General features: G+C 40.4%; 2 protein-coding genes and 1 long non-coding RNA gene across 7 annotated transcripts in view; 2 read left to right on the top strand and 1 right to left on the bottom strand.

Moving 5' to 3' along the window:
- The window catches only part of DMGDH (dimethylglycine dehydrogenase), a 47,128-nt gene extending 34,890 nt beyond the window's left edge, over positions 1-12,238 (top strand). The window contains exons 15-16 of the mRNA XM_052670193.1: positions 10,657-10,791; positions 11,486-12,238. Coding sequence (XP_052526153.1) covers positions 10,657-10,791; positions 11,486-11,701 — 351 coding nt within the window. The 3' untranslated portion in view covers positions 11,702-12,238. The remainder of the gene's footprint in view (positions 1-10,656; positions 10,792-11,485) is intronic.
- On the bottom strand, positions 11,736-17,690 carry LOC128074401 (uncharacterized). 3 transcript variants are annotated; one of them, XR_008203178.1, is made up of 4 exons: positions 17,590-17,690; positions 16,278-16,422; positions 13,733-13,894; positions 11,736-12,491 (listed from the first exon to the last, which is right to left on the bottom strand). It is a non-coding gene; the product is annotated as an uncharacterized LOC128074401 (long non-coding RNA). The 3 variants fall into 3 exon arrangements; XR_008203179.1 differs by lacking the exon at positions 13,733-13,894; XR_008203180.1 differs by lacking the exons at positions 11,736-12,491; positions 13,733-13,894 and adding an exon at positions 14,397-15,215.
- The window catches only part of ARSB (arylsulfatase B), a 63,927-nt gene continuing 62,100 nt past the window's right edge, over positions 17,485-19,311 (top strand). Inside the window, exon 1 of one of the 3 annotated variants that reach the window (XM_052670195.1) lies at positions 17,485-17,763. In XM_052670195.1, the coding sequence (XP_052526155.1) occupies positions 17,515-17,763 (249 nt within the window). In that variant the 5' untranslated portion in view covers positions 17,485-17,514. The remainder of the gene's footprint in view (positions 17,764-19,311) is intronic. The other 2 variants (XM_052670196.1, XM_052670194.1) reach the window with 2 other exon arrangements.

Here is a 19,311-nt window from a genome sequence, read left to right as displayed (position 1 = left end):
GACACTGTCCCCCACAGCATTTTCATGGGGAAGCTGGCTGCCCACGGTTTGTATGGGCGTACGCTCTGCTGTGTGAAACTCTGGCTGGATGACTGCGCCCAAAGATCTGTGGTCAATGGAGTCAAATCCAGTTGGCAGCTGGTCATGACCCAGTGTCCCCCAGGGTTTGGTGCTGGGGCCGCTTCTATTTAACATATTTATTAATGATCATGATAAGAGGAATGAGCGTAGCCTCTGAAAATTTGCAGACAACACCAAATTGGGAGGGAGTGTTGATCTGCCAGAGGGGAGAAAGGCATTACAGAGGGACCTGGATAGACTGGATCAATACGCCAAGGCAAACTGCATGAGTTTCAATAAGGCCAAGTGTCTGGTCCTGCATTTTGGTCACAACAACCCCAGGCAACCCTACAGGCTTGGAGAGGAGTAGCTGAAAAGCTGCCTGATGGAAAGGGACTTGGTGTACTGTTGGACAGTCGGCTGAATATGAGTCAGCAGTGTGCCCAGGAAGGCCAGTGGCATCCTGGCTTGTATCAGGAGTAGTGTGGTGAGCAGGACTAGGAAGTAATCCTGCCCCTGTACTTGGCACTGGTGGGGCCTCACCTCAAGTACTGTGTTCAGTTTTGGGCACCTCAGTACAGAAAGGACATTGAGGTGCTGGAGCAGGTCCAAGGAAGGGCTACAAGGCTGTTGAAGGGCTTGGAGAATATGGCCTATGGGGAGCGACTGAAGGAACTGGGGCTGTTCAGTCTGGGGAAGAGAAGGCTGAGGCCAGACCTTATTGCTCTCTTCTAATATCTGAAAGGTGATTGCAGCGAGAGCAGGGTTGGTTTCTTCTCACTGGTGACAGGTGACAGGATGGGAGGAAATGGCCTCAAGTTGTACTGGGTAAGTTTAGGTTGGGTATCAGGAAACACTTCTTTACATAAAGGGTTGTTAAGCAGTGGAATAGGCTCCCCAAGGAGATGGTTGAGTCACCATCCCTGGATGTGTTTAAAATCTGTTTGGATGTGGTGCTCAGGGACATGATTTAGTGGAGGGTTGTCAGTTAGGTTAGTATGGTTAGGTTGTGGTTGGACACGATGATCTTTAATATCTTTTCCAACCTGGGTGATTCAGTAACAACTCCATTGTTATTTTGCTGATGGTGTTTGTTCATTGTGGAGATGAGCAGGATGGGCTGTGATTAAATCAAAGTGGAGAGATGATAACAGAATTTATAATGTAGTGTGCACATCATTTTTATAAATTCACAAGAAAATCTTCCTGTTTCAGGAGTGAGATTTTAAACATACCTATAATCTCTGTATCCAACTGTTTTTACTGAACATTCTTTGTTAGACACTATACTCATAATTAAGTTGATCTCTGTAACGCTCTATTACAGATTATTTAGTAGGGTCCTAATCAAGTTTGTGTCAGGAAATTCACAGGATGTCTTTAAGGAAGAAAAAGTTGCATCTGTTTTTGCTTCGTATCCAAACTGTCGTTTCTGTTATGCTACAAAATCCCTTATTTAACCGTTGGCATTTAACATGCTGATTTATATGCAAGACTGCCATCTGCTGGGCAGTTTATGCAGCAGTTTTTTGGGGAGGATGATGGAAACACGTGGGGATTCTGTTCCAATACACTCATCGGGACTTGGATCCAGATTAGCCAATATTTAGCATTTTTTCCTCTAGTAGGAAATACTTTTATCAGAGACAATGTTTCTTTGTTGCAGTCTTGTTTATTTACTGAGGCAATTTCTCTATTCAACTTTTTGTGCTTTTTTTCTTTCTTTCCAGATTATACATTGCCTACAGTCTCTACCCCTTTGCTTTTTCTTAGGCCTATGATACCTGCAGGTTTTTTTAACCTGGTTTATTTCCTTTTTCCTTCCCTGTTGGCTTCTCACTGTTTCTGTCTTATCTCCACCAACATTGCATTTAAATGTCAAACAATACTTCTTAAAATGCAAGTCCTACCACTTCTTACTTTGCACTGGAACTCTATGGTGGCTGTTGCCATTTCACCTATTGGGCATATTTTATTCCTTTTGTAGCAAGTTCAGTATTACACATCCATGATCTCCCCAGTTGTGTGTCTCCTTCCTTTCCACTCTTCTAGAACTATCCCTCAGTTGTATCAGGCCAACTCTTTGTGTTATCATATCATAGCATCATAGAATATCTTGGGGTGAAAGGAACCTTAAAGATCACTTATTTCTGACCCTCTGCCATACGCATGGCTGCCACCCACCAGCTCAGACTCCCAGGGCCCCATCCAATCTGGCCTTGAGTATCCCTCTGCAGGGATGGGGCATCCACAGCTTCTGTGGGCAGCCTGTGCCAGGGCCTCAACACTCTAAATCATGGTTTAAACTGGTATGGTATGACAAAGAACAAAAAATTATTTTAGGGTTGGTTTTTTTTTTTTTCATTTTACATATGCTGTTTTGGTAGGGAACACCAAAAAGGCTCCAACCACAGAGACCATCTCTCCAAAAGGAAGCACTAGCCATGTTATTAGTTCTGCCATGGCCCTCTGAGGCTATGGCTACAAAGAGCAGTGATGCTAAGTGACAAGAATGGGGAAGTAGCAGAAAGGAGGATATACATGCTGCCTCTCATTCTCCGCAGCATTGCAGTGTATGTTGTCATTTGCATCATGATGTGTATAAAATGCTCTTTTTCTGGTCTGGTAATGCTTGTTGACTCCATGCTTAAATTATGTGGGCTATAGCACTGTTAAATGATACAATATAAAAATCTTTCACCTGCAGGAGACAAAGGTTTCAGGGGAACAAGGACTGAAAACTGGTCACTAGTAAAAGAACCACTTTTTAGCCTTTTGTATATTTTTTCTTAAATGAATTTTTGTTTTACTCAGTCACTGACTTTAAAATGGTCCCATGTTTGCAGGACCATAGAAGGTTATAAATTATTATTTTCTTGCTCCTAAAATGCAGTATAAACTATATAGGGCAGGCTTCTTCGATGGAATGGCGATTGCTTGCCAGGTGTTCTGGAAGCACAGCTCCAATTCTGATGTCGGTGAACCTGCAAGAGTTTCTGTAATTTCCCGCATCAAGGTCTGTCCAGCATTTGCTTTCACTGACTTGCATCCCACCTTTTCAGACAGGAATGAACACAGTAGTAATTACTCACCCCACTCCATGATCCAGTATAAGGTTCTCTTTCGTGCCACCTCCTCTTTAAGGAAGAAAAGGAGACAGGCGAGGAAGCTTAGGAGTAGAATCGTACACTGTAGTTGTTTCATTTGATGTCCAGAGGAGTCATAAAAACAAAAGGTTTATCCCATTGGTTTACATAGGGTATGAAAATAATCTGGAGAGATTTTGTTCTCTGTATAAAATGCATCCTTAGGTTGCTCCCACTTTGTTCACTGAGTCATATAAAACTTTAAACAGCCACCAAGCTAGGAATTTTGAGCAAAAAGAATTCATCAGCAGTTTATTATATATCAATTTCTTAGAGCTGGTTGTGTGCATGCAAGAAGCAGTTAGGCAGACTGAATGAAAGGTGAAGTGATGCAGGTATCACATGCACTGACAGGCCATATATGCTTTAGAAAATTATTTCATGCAGTATAAACTGCAGCTTTGGTTTGCTGCTGGAAAATAAATTAATCAAATATTTGCTACCTGTGGAGGAAAATGATCTTCAGCTATTGCTCTCTGGTACCATTTGGAGCAGAGCCCTGAAATTATTCAAGAGCATTCAAGTGAAAATAATTATTTGCAAAATATTGCATTGATGCTGTCTCCAACTGTGTTGTAGTACCATGGTTATAGCAGATTGCAGCATCTGTTGCTGCTGCCTGACTCAGTTGGATGCCTTTGTGTACATAATTCAGCTGTACGCCCACATGCATAAGTACAATTTCAAATAAATTACATTTGATTATTAAAAGAGATTTGCATATCTTTGCTGCCTGTTATTCTTGAAGGGATATGACTGTTTTCTTCCTGGAAACCCAGACTTTGTGCCACTAAGCCACAGAACTTAAAAAAGAAAATTTAGTTTTGTACACAGTTTGTATTTGCTTTTCTTAAGCAACTTACTGAAGAATCAGAATTAAGATCCATAAGCCTTAGAATGAAAACCAAGCACGTTTGAAATACAGTGAGTAAAACTTTTCAGGGTACGTCACAGTGCCTAAAATCGCCTCACTGGTTAATGTTTTTTTAAAACTTTTTTTTTTTTAAGTGCTCTTATTTTGTACTAACAAACACGCAGTAACTGACACAAGATGAAAGCCTGATAGAGAGAATGGCAAGGGAAAATGCATGATATATTAGTAGATTAGATATGGCCTCCCTTAAGCTGTATGCTATTTGAAAATTGTAACTGATTTGTTGTTGTGATACAAGTTTTCTTCACAAACAGTATATAAAGAGCTAAACTCTTCTTTTTTTGCAATGCACTCAAACTAAAGAATGTGAAGCCAAATACTGTTGTCCTTATCCTGATTCTGTCTTTTTACTGTTAAAAATATTAGTTCTGCTCCAGCTTCATGTTTTGGGAGCACATATTAAGACAATGGAAACTCCTCTGTATTTTAGGCTTTGTTTAATGAGAATCATTAATTAATTAATGAAGCATTGTACTGTTACTCCATTTCATGTCGTCTTTGTTTTTTTTTTTTTTTTTTAAATGAAGAGACAATAAGAACAAATACAAATTTGACATTTGTTTGAGATTGGAATTATTTAATATTTCCCTTTGTTTCTTTTTTTTCCTTTTTTTTCCTTTTTCTTTCTTTTGCAGAATGTCCTGTTAATAAGTTGTGCTTGTTGAATGGATTTCACCTTGCATTATATTTGATATTATATTTAATGCAATGACCTAAAAGAAATAGAAATTCAACTTACTGATTTTCTCCAGGAAACAGGAAGGAGTTACCAAGAATAGATAGTATTAATTTGAATTAATCACTTTCCACTGTATTAATGCTTATAAATTTCTTAAGTGTGGGAATGGATGGAGCCAGGCTATTTTCAACAGTGCCCAGTGACAGGGCAAGGGACAATGGGCACCAAATGGAACACGGGAAGTTCCAAATAAACATGAGGACAAATTTCTTTACCTGTGACTGTGACAGAGCACTGGAACCAGTTGCCCAGATTGTGGAAGTATCTTTCTTTGGAAATACTTCACCTGAATGCTTTCCTGTGCAGACCCCCTTTTGCAGACTTGATAATCTTGGGAGGGCTCTTCCAACCCCTGCAATTCTGTGATTCTGTGATACATATATTCATTCTTGAATGCTGCATGTATGCGTGCATTTGTGTGTATATTTGTGTGTATTTTGCAGAGTTTGAATTCTAGGTTACCTTTAGGTTTTTTTTCCAGGCCAGAATTCTAATAATTAAAAAAAAAAAAAAAATTAACCATTAAGGAATATAAATCAGCAAACAACTAATCCATTGTAGAAAAGCTGCCAAATCCATCTCCAGTTAGCGTACAAAATACAGCGATATATTCCAGGTGGCTGAAGGTCTGGTGCCGGTGAAATTAATTTGGCAAGAATTTAATTTTCTATTCATAAAGAACAGGCAAAGAACAATCCGGAACTGTGTAGATTAAAGAACCTGCAAACTGCTTGGATATTTCCGTAATGGTTTCCATGGAAGTCAAGGGTTTTTTTGCCGTCAACCTTAAGGTTACAGTAATTAGTAGATTAACAGGAATTAACAACCATCTATACAGCTAATCTTGAAGTGACCCATTAGAGTGGTATTATGTGCTCCCAGGTCTTACTCAAGGTTCTCATTATGATTGATGCATTCACTTTTATGGAACTGTTCACCCATTTGTAAAAAAAGAAACTTACAGGGGTAGTAATTCACTGAAAATTTTGAATTTAAAAAAACGATAATACACAAACAGACACACACACCAATGAAAATGATACATGTTTTAAGGGCTTTCACTTCTCTATTTATGCACTCACATGTATCTGAATACTCCTTTTAAAAAAACAAAAAACAAAAAAAACCCTCTGCTGTACAGCACTAGCTGTGTCAGTGCAGTGTGATAATGCTTTCCCAAAGTCATAGGCTACAATTGTTTTTTTTTCTGGAAAATTGAGGGTGACTCAGTGAAGGGAGTGGGCACAGTAAAAGAATACTGCTGGAAACTAGTTTGGGGAAAGTACTGCCTGTTACCACTCAGAATTTGCTAAGAGACCTACATATAGGAATTTAAAGACATCCGTAGTGTCAAGTTAAGGTGTCTTAATCAGAAACATCCATATTGTGTTGGTAAATTGAGGTAAGACTGAGGGGAGACCTAACTTCTTGGTCGGCAATTGGAAGCCTAGGGCACATGCCATTTTGTTTGAGTTCTTGTGTTTAGTTCCAGCAATTACATTCCCTGAGACTAAATACCGTATGCTACATTGGCATGTTGGGGGTGGGGGAGAAGTTGATTCAGTATTAAGCTCACCTGTAGAATGTCTGCTTCCCAGATATTTGTCTCGTGCAAAGTGTTTTACTCTGTGTAATGTGCTCAAGTATACTATCTTATTTGTGTTTCTAGTTGTAGATGATTCTTTTTACAAATATTCCTAGGTAACACAAAAGCAATTCTATGAAGAGTGACAAAGAACCACTCATTTGCTAGCTATTGTCTGATTTGAGGTCATTGCTTTATGCTTTTCTAGCAGCATCCTGAGAGTTCTAAAATCAGTTCTTCCAGTCCTTTGTCTGATCTGGACAGTATTTCGTGCTGCACTTCAAAGTGGAATGTTCATGATGCTTATGTGTAACATCTGCCTTTATCCTCAGTTGGTCCACACTGATTTTCAGATTGACTGATCCTTAGCCAGTTCTTGACATCCACTGCTTTTCTCCATTGCTTGCACAATTCAATCTTTCAAAAGTCATCAGTGCTTTAGTAGTTTCTTCTAAGCCTACAGATAGACGTATGTGAACCTGAATAAGACGTTCAGAAATAAGAACACGTTCTGCAGTAATGTATTCTGAGTACAATACATTTTGCTTGTAATCCTGGCTAGTATTACTACAAAATAATGATTCAGTGCTGACTCACAAGGAGCAGAACTTCAGAACTTGGCATTTCGAATGTTGTTCTATATGCAGAGCACTCAATTACATATACAAGAGTATTTCAAATAACTGCTAGGGTCTATGTGCTATAATTCTTTACAGAAATTAAAGAACAGTACCAGAAATAGTATATTGACATTTTCAACATTATTTCATTCCTTTTCTCTTTAGCACTCATCAAATGACTAGAAATTCTGCTTCAGATGCACAAGAATTGTCACAGTGACCTAGGACCGTATGTCTTAAAATGGCATTCACTGCCTCACCACACTCTGAGTGAAAATTTTCCCTGACGTCTAATCTAACTCTCCCCTTTTTTAGTTTAAAGCCATTCTCCCTTGTTTTGTCACTGTCTACTTGTTTAAAAATTTGATTTCACTCCTGTTTATAAGCTTCCTTTAAATACTGGAAGCAACAGTTTTCCGTGCTGACCACCCCTCCTTTGATGCAGCCCAGGATAGTGTTGGCCTTCTGGACTGCAGGCACCACTGCTGGTTCATGCCAAGCTTTTCATCTGTCAGAACTCTCAAGTCTTGCTTTCAGTTTCTTCTAGTCTGGGATAGTCCTGATGCAAGTGCAAAACATTGCTTTTGGCTCTGTTGAACCTCATCTGGTTCATAGAGGCCAACTTCTCAAGCTTGTCCAGTATCCTTTAGATGGTATTCCTTCCTTCTGTCATATCAAATGCATCAGTCAGTTTGGTGTCATCCACAAACTTGCTGAGGAGGCATACAAACCCATCATCTATGTCATTGATAAAGATGCTAAAGAGCATCCATTCTAAGACAAGCCCGTGGGGGACATCACTCATGACTGGCCTCCACCTCGACCTAGAATAATTGACTGAGACCTTCTGGCTGTAGCTTTTCAACAAGTTATTTATCTACAAAGTAGTCCATCCTTTGATCACTTATCTCTCCAATTTAAATATAAGGATGTTGGACCACATCAAAATTCTTGCACAAATCCTGGTAGATGACATCAGCTCCCCTTCCTTTGTCCATTGGTGCCATCACTTCATTGTACAAGGTTACTAGACTGGACAGGCATGATTAGCCCTTGGTAAAGCGTTGCTGGCTCTCTTGGATCACATCTTGTCTCATATGTGCCTTAACAAAGTTTCCAGGAGGACTCATTCCATGATCTTTCAAGATACAGAGGTAAGGCTTACTAGCCTGTAGTTCCCTGGGTCTTTCTCCCTTTCTTAAAGCCAGGAGTGATGTTTCCTTTCTCCAGCCACTGGAGACTTAACCTGACAGCCAAGACTTTTCAAACATGATGGAGAGTGATTTGGCAACTACATCAGCCAATTTATTCAGGACCCTGGGATGCAAGTCATCAGGCCCCATAGACCTACATACATTCCATTTTGTGAGGCAGTCTAGGACTTGCTCTTTTCTTAAAACTGAAGTGTGCTCCCACAGCATTCATCTAGAGGTTAAGGGGTTAGAGGTTCAGAGATGTGAGAGGCACAAAAAGCCTGACTGCCAGTAAAGACTGAGACAAAAAACTTGTTGTGTACTTCACCTTTCATCCTTTTTTGTTGAAGCTAGTTTTCCCTTCTCATTTATCAGAGGCAGTACACTCTCCTTTGCTTGTTTAGTGTACCTGTAGAATCCCTTATTATTATTTTTCACATCCCTTATCAAGTGCAATTACATCTATGCCTTGACTTTTCTGATACCATTTCTGCATGTCCAGACAGCAACCTTGTATCCTTCTCAGGCCACCCATCCCTGCTTCTGCTGCTTGCATATGTCCTTCTTATCTCTCAGTTTGAACAGCAGGTCCTTGCTCAGCCCTGATGGCTTCCTGCCTCCTCTGCTTGTTTTGCTGTACTCAGGGACAGAGACTCTTGTGCTCTCAGAAGGGCATCCTTCAAGAGCTGCCAGCTCTGCTCCAGTCCTTTGTCCCTAAGGATAGCTTCCCAGGGAACCTCATCTAGTAATTCCTTTCTGCTAGGCTTGTCTCCCTCAAGATCACAAACTCTACCAGGGCATGCAGCCCAAAGTACCTCCAATATTAATCTCTTCAGTAAGCTCCTCTGTGTTGGTGAGCACCTGGTCCAGTAATGCTTCACCCCCTGGCTGATCTGTCCAGTACCTGACCAGGATGTTATCCTCAACAGAGTTTGTCATGTTGCCTTCAAAGACATCCCAGTAGTTTAAAATCCCCCATCAAGATGAGAACCTATGAGTGCAATACTTCTTGTAGTTGAAGCAAGAAGGCCTCGTCAATATGCTCCCCCTGGTCAAGTGGCCTGTACCAGATCCTGACATCAGATATCCTTTATTAGTCCAGTCCCTAATTTTCACCCACAATCTCTCAAACTGATCATGGCTGTTTCTCAGACACAGCTCACTGCACTCTACCCTCCTCATTACATAGAGAGCAATTTCCCTGTCCCTCCTTCCCTGCCTCTCTCTTCTGAAAAGTTTCCAGCCCTCTGTGCACTGTGGGATGTGAATCATCCCATGATCTTTCTGTGATTGCAATTAGGTCATAGTTTTCTAATTAGGCTGTGGCTTCCAACTCTTGCTTGTTTCCCATGCTATGTACATTGATGTAGACACATTTCAGCCAGGCTATCAGCAGTGTTGAAAAGTGCCCTCTTGACACTTGAGACATTCTGTCCAGCAGCACGAAGTCTCTAACAGCTCTTTCTATGGCTTGTCTTTCCAATTAATTCCCAGCTAATCAAGCAAGGAAGCTATCTGATTTACATCTAAGACTTAAACAGTTGTATGAGAAAAGTCAGGGTTACAGCTAATTGTAGGCAAAATAAGCTGTAATCAGCGATCCTGGCCATGGAATCAAGCTATCTCAGCCAGCTCAACATAGCTGCATACAATATATACTTACATATCCTTTATTATTCAGAGATTTACAGATGGCTCCCTCAGTACTTGCCATGCATTTATGCAGTCTGCTTCTAAAAAGGTGAAGATCTGCATGTATTTTACGAGGCAAGCTGAAAAAGGAAACTCCAAGTGGCAGCATTATTCTGTAGCTAACATGCTTTGTTATCTCTTAAAATGGTAGATATGAGTTTTTCACTCATATGTAAGTTAAAACAAGAATATGGAGTAATCTGCCAGATTTGCACCCTGGCATGGAGGCATCAAAATGGAATTGTAACAGGTAACAGTAGTAGTTGCTGATGCCATCAAAAAGGATGTGTGTCTAGAGAGGGAGGCCAGAACTTTAGGGATTCGTATTACTATTTTTTTGAATTGAAACTGGAATGAAACTTAACTGTCTGACTCACGGTTTTAACCGGGCAGATGGTCCTGTAACATCCAGCTTGCTATATGCATTCCTACACATATGTTGGAATTACAGACACTGAAAGACTGGGATCTAGTAAAATTAATATGCTGAATAAAATTACCAAGATGAAATGTACAAATATAAAAACATTGAGATACAAAGTATAATGTCTGTCAACAAACTGATTTAATCTGTATTTCATACAGAATACTTAAGTGCTAGGAAAGCCAATAAAAAATATAAATGTTTTTATCGCTTCTTGTAGAACCTGAGTAACCTGAATATCATATTATCTTCTATTTTCTCAGCCAGCAGACTTTACAGGAAAGAAAACACTGAAGCAAATTAAAGAAAAGGGACTCAAACGACGACTAGTATATCTCACCTTGGAAACAGATGATGTTGATCCTGAGGGAAATGAAAGTGTGTGGCATAATGGCAAGGTAATGACAATAAATCATGTTACAAGAAGCTAAAGTTAATTCACAAACAGTACCTAACTTTATGTTTCAAGTGTGAATATAATATCTTTGTTCTGCTGGCACAGAAGAATTGTAAGCCACGACACCATTTTCTAACCTTCAGGTAGGAAGCAGCATTGTTTATGTATGGAGTACTGTCACAGAAACAGGAATAGAAGACTGAAGTATAGTCAACCATCTGTTGAATTAACCACTAAGTCATTTTGCAAGTTCATCATTGTTCTAAGATAATTTCTGTTACTTGCTTAAAAGAAAAATAAACAACAGTGAAGCTTAGGCATTCACACTTCAGCTCAGATTATGTATTGAAATACTTAGTAGCAATTAAATCATTGTGTATCAATTATATATATACATATAAAAATTGTGTATCTACGTGTGTGTGTAGTGTTTATTGCTGGTAAAAACTGAACTGAAAGCAACAGGAATAAACTCTTTTTCAGGGAGCAAAAAGTTACCAGCTTAAGGTGATGCCATTCACAGATAATGTTATGAACAGCACGATGCACTTGAAATTTACTTCGCATATGAAATATACAATCGAAAATTAGTATCTGAGGTGTATATCTTAAAAAACAAACAAACAAAAATCCAACCAACAAACAAACTCCATGGATGTTGAATATATGCATTAAGGATTTTTTTTTTCCCCCAGGTTATTGGCAACACCACATCTGGAAGTTTCAGCTATAGTACTAAGCAGAGTCTGGCTTTTGCATATGTTCCCATAGAGCTCAGCAAAGTTGGACAGAAGTTGGAAGTTGAACTTCTAGGAAAAAATTATTCAGCAACTATTATACAAGAGCCACTGGTGCTGACTGAGCCAACAAGAACACGCCTTCAGAGAAAGGGTCAAAGTCCCAAAATATAAACACAGATGAGAACACAGGAAATGGTGCAGTATATTGTGCAGTTCTTTTTATATCATGCAATTAAGAGAATTAAACTACTCAGGTTTCTTAATTACTGAACGTAAGAATCTCATTGCCATTCTTCACTGAGAAATTTGATGGCATTGCCCCCTTGCTTCCTTGTATGCACTGTTCATTTCAGAGATCCGAGCACAGCTGATGGACCAGTATGTTTCCACTATTCTCAGTAACAGCTGAGAGCAGAAAGTGGCTGGGTTTGATTCAGCTTGCTCAGATGCTGGCTGGCAGATCTGAATTCAGATAGAGGAAGAAGTTGCTCTTAGTATTGACTAATAGCAAATTCTTACTTCAACTGGAAACTCATAGTTCCTCCTTTGCCTGTCCTTGGGGTAAAGTAGCTTATCCTTATAACTGGTTATGAGTTAACAAACTTATCAATAAAATAATATTACTGTTCTGCACAGAAATGCTCTCTAAAGAATGGAAATCTATCCCATAAATCATTACAAAGTAATAAAGACAGTATTAAAGGCAAACTGAATTGCATTTTTTTTTCTCCCCCCCTCAATGTATCACTCTGGCAGAAATGATCAAAATCTTCTTAATGCAACAGTTACAGGAAATGTTCATCATTATTTCATACAGATTAGCTGGTAGATAACATGTACATGTTATTGCTTAGTCACTGAAAGGACGTTAAAATACTGTATCAAGCACTCACTGGTCTGAATGTGTAGTCAGGCATGCCACTGAAGATCTTCTGTTCCTCCTTTTCCTGTTAATTGTAGACTAAGCAGTAATTAGAGCCATATGTTGTTAGACAGAAGTACTGACAGTGAAAAAATTGTAATCCACAGGAGATGAGGTTCTTATATTTGATAAGCCAAATAAGTAGGATTGGGATAATGTAAATAGTGGGAATACACTGAATTATTGAAACACATTTCTGAATTCCATAACATGCTCATCAATTATTTTGAATTAAAATGTCACATGATCTCTAGCACTCATTTTTAGGCTACACACAAACATTTTTGAAGTTCATATGACTATAAATAATACTCAAAATGATTTTTTTTCCCCAATTACTTTATCTAAATCTTTCTCAAAGAAGGAAATGTATAAATAGAATATACAAGGAGAAACACAGTATGAGCAGTGAACATTTACACCTATTAAAAGATTTATTCCACACTGACATTACACTGTGCTGTTCCAAATTTTTTTTTAAAAAGGAAGATCAAGAGAAAAGATTTGGAAGTTTGCATGTAGTACTGCCTTGGGTGAAAAATCCATTCTGAAATAATCTTCTATTTTGCTTTTGTAAGTGATTCTGCTTTGTTGAACCTATCAAAGGTGATACTTTTTGTAAAGGCGACATTGTTTTTAAAAAGGCATTTAGCCACAATGTTTCTGTGAAAATTTAAGAAAGCTAAAATACAGCACAGTGTCATAGTGTTCTATTTAAAATGTGAAGGAAGAGAGAACAATTCTTAGGAACATAGTTTTGAATTTTCATATGCAAACAGTGAATATGCAAATTCACCAGACTTGATGCCTGGGATTGTACAATAACAGTAATTCTGAGGCAGGCTGTCACATGTATTCTCCTAAGTAGCTCTGTTATACAGAATGCTGCTTCACTTATTCCATCCACATTTCTAACTGGAAGTTAAAAATCAGGCTTGTAACTCTTTCCAGTTTGGAAGAAAAAATGTGCTATTCGTTAACAGGTCAACCACATCAGTCTGATGGCAGAAGGTGCAGACTTTCTGTAACCTGAGCAAAAGATGATCAATCACAGATGCAGTTCCTTCAATTCCAAACTGAGTTCAGAAACTCTACTTCTCATGGACTTATAGCACATTTCCAGCTGTAACCTCCCAGCAACTAACTTCTCCTCATATACATTATATTGTCTCATTTTATAGATAGTCATAACACTGGACTGCTGAAAAATTTTATCTTTATTCAGTAAGGCATTCAAGAAGGTGCTTTAATTTAGATTAACTGTCATGTAAATTACTTACACTAATTTTCAGTTTCAAATCTTGACTAGAGAAGAAACCCAAATTCTGATGTGGGCTGCTCAGGAACAGCTATTGTTCTTGGGTCTCACCAAGCTTGAGCCTTGTCCAGTTAAATTTAATTTAGTTTCAAGATATAGGGAAGCAGACAAAAATTGCAGAATGCTGCATATAGACAAAGCAAAACAAAATTAAGTCTCCTTACTGCTGCTGACTTGTAAGACTAAAATCATCCTGTAAAACCATGATCATCACTAGCCGCAAATAAGACAAAAAAGTATGTCTGAGAGACTGCTGCACTCCTTTCTGTCTAAAGAATGACCTTGGTTTCTATTTTACAGTGTAATCCACAGTAGAGGTATCTCAAGTAGTTTTAAGCAAACATGTCTAAGTGTTGTAAGTGCTATCTGGCGGGGCTTTCTAGTTTGCCTAGCTGCTTTATTACTGCTCTGTTACATTCGGAAAGATTAGCATGTAGAAAGGTGATACAAGGGTGAAGTGGCCAAAGAGACAAACAAGAAAAGAATGCTCACCCATCTCCAAAGATCAAGGCTTGCAGGGAAAAACAAATTGATTAAAACTAAGGGGACTTGAACACAGGTCATTTCCAGGATTTTTTCTTTGATTCAAGACATATCTTGACATATCTTCAAGACATATCACTCTCTGACATATATTATATTGTCTGTTTGGGAATCCAAATTACTAAAATAGTAACAATCATAGAGTGGCTTGTGTTGGAAGATTCATTTCCAATCCCCTGCCATGGGAGGGACTGCCATTACATCAGGGCCCAGGGCCACATTTAACCTTGGCTTTAAACGTCTCTATGGATCCACCCACAGCTACTCTGGGCAGCTTGTGCCAGTGTCTCGCTAACCTGTGAGTAGAGAATTTCCTCCTAATATCTAATCTAAATCTCGATGTAAAAGACCTGTTTCTCTCCTGCTTATAAGCTTCCTTTAATTACTGGAAAGTTGTAGTGAAGTCTCCCCAAAACCCTCTCTGGGTTGAACAAGCCCAGCTCCTGCTGCCTTCCTTCATAGGAGAGGTGCTCCAGCCCTTCAATCACCTCTGTGGCCTTCATCTGGATCCCCTCCAACAGTGCCATATCTTTCTTTGGTGTTACACTCAATGATTTCTAGAAGTCCCTTTCGACCCCTACAATTCTGTGACTCTGATTCTTACACTGGGGGCCCAGGCCTGGATGCAGTAATGAAGGTGGGGTCTCACAAGCGCAGAGGAAAGAGGAACAATCCCCTCTCTCTCCCTGCTGGCCACCCTGTTTTGATGCAACCCAGCCTTCCGGGCTGCAAGGGCACTCTTGCAGCAGAATTATTTCATACGGTTTTTATCAGTCAGGATCTTCAAGTCTTTCTTAGCAGGACTGCGCTCAGTGAGTTCTCTCAGTCTGTACACATCTTGCACTTTGTTTTGTTGAACTTCATTAGGTGCACATAGTCCTAGTTCTCAAGATAGTAATAAGCTTAGCATCAAGAAAAACAAGGGGAAAAAAAAAAGATAGCAACGTTCAGACTGTGACTGCACAGTACCCGCTGTGTGTGTTTCAGGTAGTTTAAAATACTTCAGCTCTGGCAGATCAGGCAACCAGTTTACATATCATCCTGGTTTAACAGGACAACAGAAAAAAAATCTTGACAACTCTCTACAAGGGGAGATGAATTCAGCTTGAACAACATTTTACCTCTGAAAACATATCTCTGTTTCACAAACACTGTGGGTTTTCAAAGTTATTTTAAATGATCAAGAATAATTTCCGTAAGAATGTGATGACATTTGAATGGGATTTTAACTAGAATGGAGACATATGAATTAGCAAAAAACACAATTTTTTTTGTGAGACAACTGTGACTACTCATAGGATCTGGACTAAAAATAAGGCAAGTTAGACATTCCAGACTTAGAAACAGTATGAATAAAATCTGAACGAATGAAATATAACTCATAGTCACATATCAGCTTTGTCAGAAATCCTGGAATTTACTTCAGGGAAAAGTTACTCTAGGAAAGTCTTACTGCTTCTTGTTCCAGTATCAGTGTCGTATTTTGAATTGAGGCTAATAAGCCTCTTTCCAACAGCAACAAAAAATTTGGTTATCTTAATTCTGCAATTTCCTTACTTTTCACCCTAGTCCTAAAGCTGAGGCGAACAAAACATACAGACTCTCTTCCAGAACCTTCCATACATCAGAGTTCAGTTCCAGAAATTCACTCAGGGAAAAAATAAACATGGTATGATATGCAGAATAAAATTATATAAAGACAGCAATAATAACTGTAAAGAAATGGAACTTACAGATCCAGGTATAACAGAACCAATGTCAAGTTACCTTAATGATACTCATTTATTTGTCACTATCTTTTATGAGAGAAAAAATTAACAGCAAAATCATATTTTTCTTTTAATGCATTTCTTTCCTCTCATATTCTGCTTTCTTTCTGTTTCTTCATATCAGATTCTTCTTGCTTGGATTTCCTGGGCACTTTGCATTACCTGTCATAATCTTCTTACTAGTACTGTCCTTACCTGCTTCTCTGCTTTCTTTCACTATGGATTTTCATCTCTTGTGTACTGAGTGAAGTTCCAGTCTCTCCTTCTATCATTTTCTTTGGAATGCCTCTGTGACACATTCCACTGCTTCCATCAGAAAGTCTGGAGAAATACCTAGAAGCTGGGAAAAGAGTATCGTTTGTTTAGACGGGTATCAGAACTACTAATGGTCTGAAAAATACATCTGGGAATCACTGAGATGATACTGTGTATGTTTAAGAGTTAAAAAATTAAGGCTAAATGAACTTCTCTCTGGAATATAAATCAGTTTATTATTGATCATTGTAGAAAAACATGCCTGTCAGTGCAGTCGTTTTCAAGTTAGCAGGGAATCCTTTGGGATTTCTATAATATCTGCTAATTTCATAGGCTTATCCACTAGACTTCTTTCAGAAGAACAGGAACCTGCTTTCCACAGAGATTTATGAAGAAAAAAGAAAGTAGATAGGAGTTTGGTGTACTCATTGGCCTTTTATAAACTGACAGAAACCAAACGGCTGCATAATTTTGGGAATGTACGTACGTACCATTCCAGGTAAATATGAAACATATGGCTGCTTTTTAACTCAATACAGAGATATTTTTGTAGACCATGGATGTACAAAATTCAGCTGACAGCTCCTGCTGTTCTTTCCCAGTCTGAGTGTTCGGCTAATGGTCATTTACAATATTGCCTTAGAAGATAGAGTAGTTTGAAGAAACAGCTCTGCTGACACAGCTGTTAGTTCTGCTTCTGGGTTGCTTCACTTCCTTCCTACACTGTAACTGCCACAAGGGAAATTTCAGAAGCAGAGCCAGGACCAGGCCTCTCGGCCACATGAGCCAAACGAAGCACAAAACCCATTGCCGCTCACGGCTTCGGAGCAGGAATGGGCAGGGGAAGGGATGCCAGCGGCAGCAGAGCAGGACCGCAGGCAGGCCGCGCACTTTGTCCTGCTGGCGCTTGCCATCGCACACAGCCAGCCGACCCCCAGGGCTGCCGCACGGGGTGGCGGGGCCCAACCTTCGTAACTCGCACGGCACACCGTGTTGGGAGGACCCAGTCACCTGCCTCGGCCTGGCGTCCGCAGGCAGAAGAGACAGAACCCCCCCGCCCGCACAGCGCTCCCTGTAGCGGGCGCTCCCACCCCCGGCCGTGGCCCATCCCCGAGGCGGGCCCCGGGTACGAACGGGGCGGCTCGCCAGCGGCTCAGTTCCTGGTTGCCGGCCGGGGATGGAGCGGTTGTGCGTGCTGTGGTGCCTGCTGTGGTGCCTGCCGCGGCCGGCGGCGGCGCGGTCCCCCCCGCACCTGGTGCTGGTGCTGGCCGACGACCTGGGCTGGGGCGACGTGGGCTGGCACGGCTCGGCCATCCGGACGCCGCGGCTGGACGCGCTGGGGGCGGGCGGCGTGCGGCTGGAGCGCTACTACACGCAGCCGCTGTGCACGCCGTCCCGCAGCCAGCTACTCAGCGGCCGCTACCAGGTAGGGAGCGGCGGGGATGTCTGGTGCGCCGCTGTTTGTAACGCGAGCAGCCTGCCCGCGTGGGAGCGGGGCTGCTTCGTGCCGCTTGGTGGAAACAAACCCGTCACCGTTCTCTTTTTGATTGTAAAACCAAACGGGGTGAGAAAGCCGTGCTTCGGAAAAGCCGAAGTGCTGGCAGCGTGTGGTGAAAAAGGTCCCTGTCGCAGACCTCTGTCTTGCTATGAACTGCAGAACGGGGGGCATGTGGTTCGACATCCAGCCGCATCAGCGTCATGTGCTTCGTTCGTGAGGTCTGTGCCCAGCTCTGGTCTACCAGGTGAAGACGGGAAGGAACTTTTAGACAGGCCAGCGAGTGCCGCAGTGATGATGAAGGGCCTGGGGCAGGATGAAGGAAGGCTGAGAGATGTGGGACTGTTCTGCCTTCTGTTCTGCAGAAGGCAGTCTGAGAAGGGATCTTATCAATGCTTGTAAATATCTAAAGTCTGACAGTCGAGAATATGGGGTCAGGCTCTTTTTCATGATGCCCACAGACAGGACAAGGGGCACTAACTGAAACACAGGAAGTTCCATGCGAATGAGAGGAAAACTCCTTTACTTGAGGGTGACAGAGCACTGGAACCAGCTGCCCAGATTGGTTGTGAATCTCCTTTGGAGATAATCAGAACACACCTGGACGCTTTCCTGTGCCACCTACCCTAAGGAATCTCCATGATCTGCAGAAGTCGCTTCCAACCCCTGCAGTTCTGTAATTGTGTGTGTAATTTATTTTTCTAACACAGTGTTTAAATGCTTTCTTACCTACACATCCTCCTTCATGTGATGTCCTCGGCACATACATTTGTGTGTCCTTTGATTTAGCCTTAACCTGGCTGTCTCACTTCTTTGTAGTATGATCATGATCTACTTTTGTTTTTTTTTCTGTTGCATGAGTGTAAGATTTGGTCTTCATGCTCTACTGTACTTTTTTTTTTTACTTTTTTTTTTTCCCTTTTCCTCTTATTTTTTATTGCAACTTTGGCAAAGACAGGAGAAAGAAGAATTTGGGAAGGTCAAAATGGAGGAAGTGATAGAGGGTTAAGTGCTTATGCAGAACATCTTCCTTCTCTAAAGAAGTCCTCTAATGTTAATCATAGTGATTTACCAGGGGAAACCATTCAGAATGAAAATAAATGTCTCTTTGTCATCCTGGATGTTGTCTCTTGTCTCAGAGCAACTGCACTAGATGGGACTTACCCTTTGCAAGCAACATTTGCTGTATTTCCAAACATTAAAAGTGAGTAATAAGGCATAAGAAGATGTAATATATTCTTCTTCTTCTTCTTCTTCTTCTTTTTTTAATCAACTCTATATCTTTCATTGTAAATTTCCCATTTTCATCATATTGACCATTTCTGGAGCCCATTTTATTCTTAATGTGCTTATTTAGATATGGGTCAGCGTCAATGGGAAATCACTGTTTCTGATCTTAAAAGTAGAAATTGGAAATACTTGGAATTCAGTCTTGATTTTGTGCTTTGACAGTGGCTATTACTAGAAATATAAATAAGA

This window comes from Tympanuchus pallidicinctus, unplaced genomic scaffold (genome assembly GCF_026119805.1).
Source record: "Tympanuchus pallidicinctus isolate F22 unplaced genomic scaffold, pur_lepc_1.0 scaffold9, whole genome shotgun sequence".
Taxonomy (NCBI): domain Eukaryota; kingdom Metazoa; phylum Chordata; class Aves; order Galliformes; family Phasianidae; genus Tympanuchus; species Tympanuchus pallidicinctus.
The sequence above is the reverse complement of the archived record's forward strand: the minus strand, read 5'-3'. Positions and strand labels throughout refer to the sequence as shown.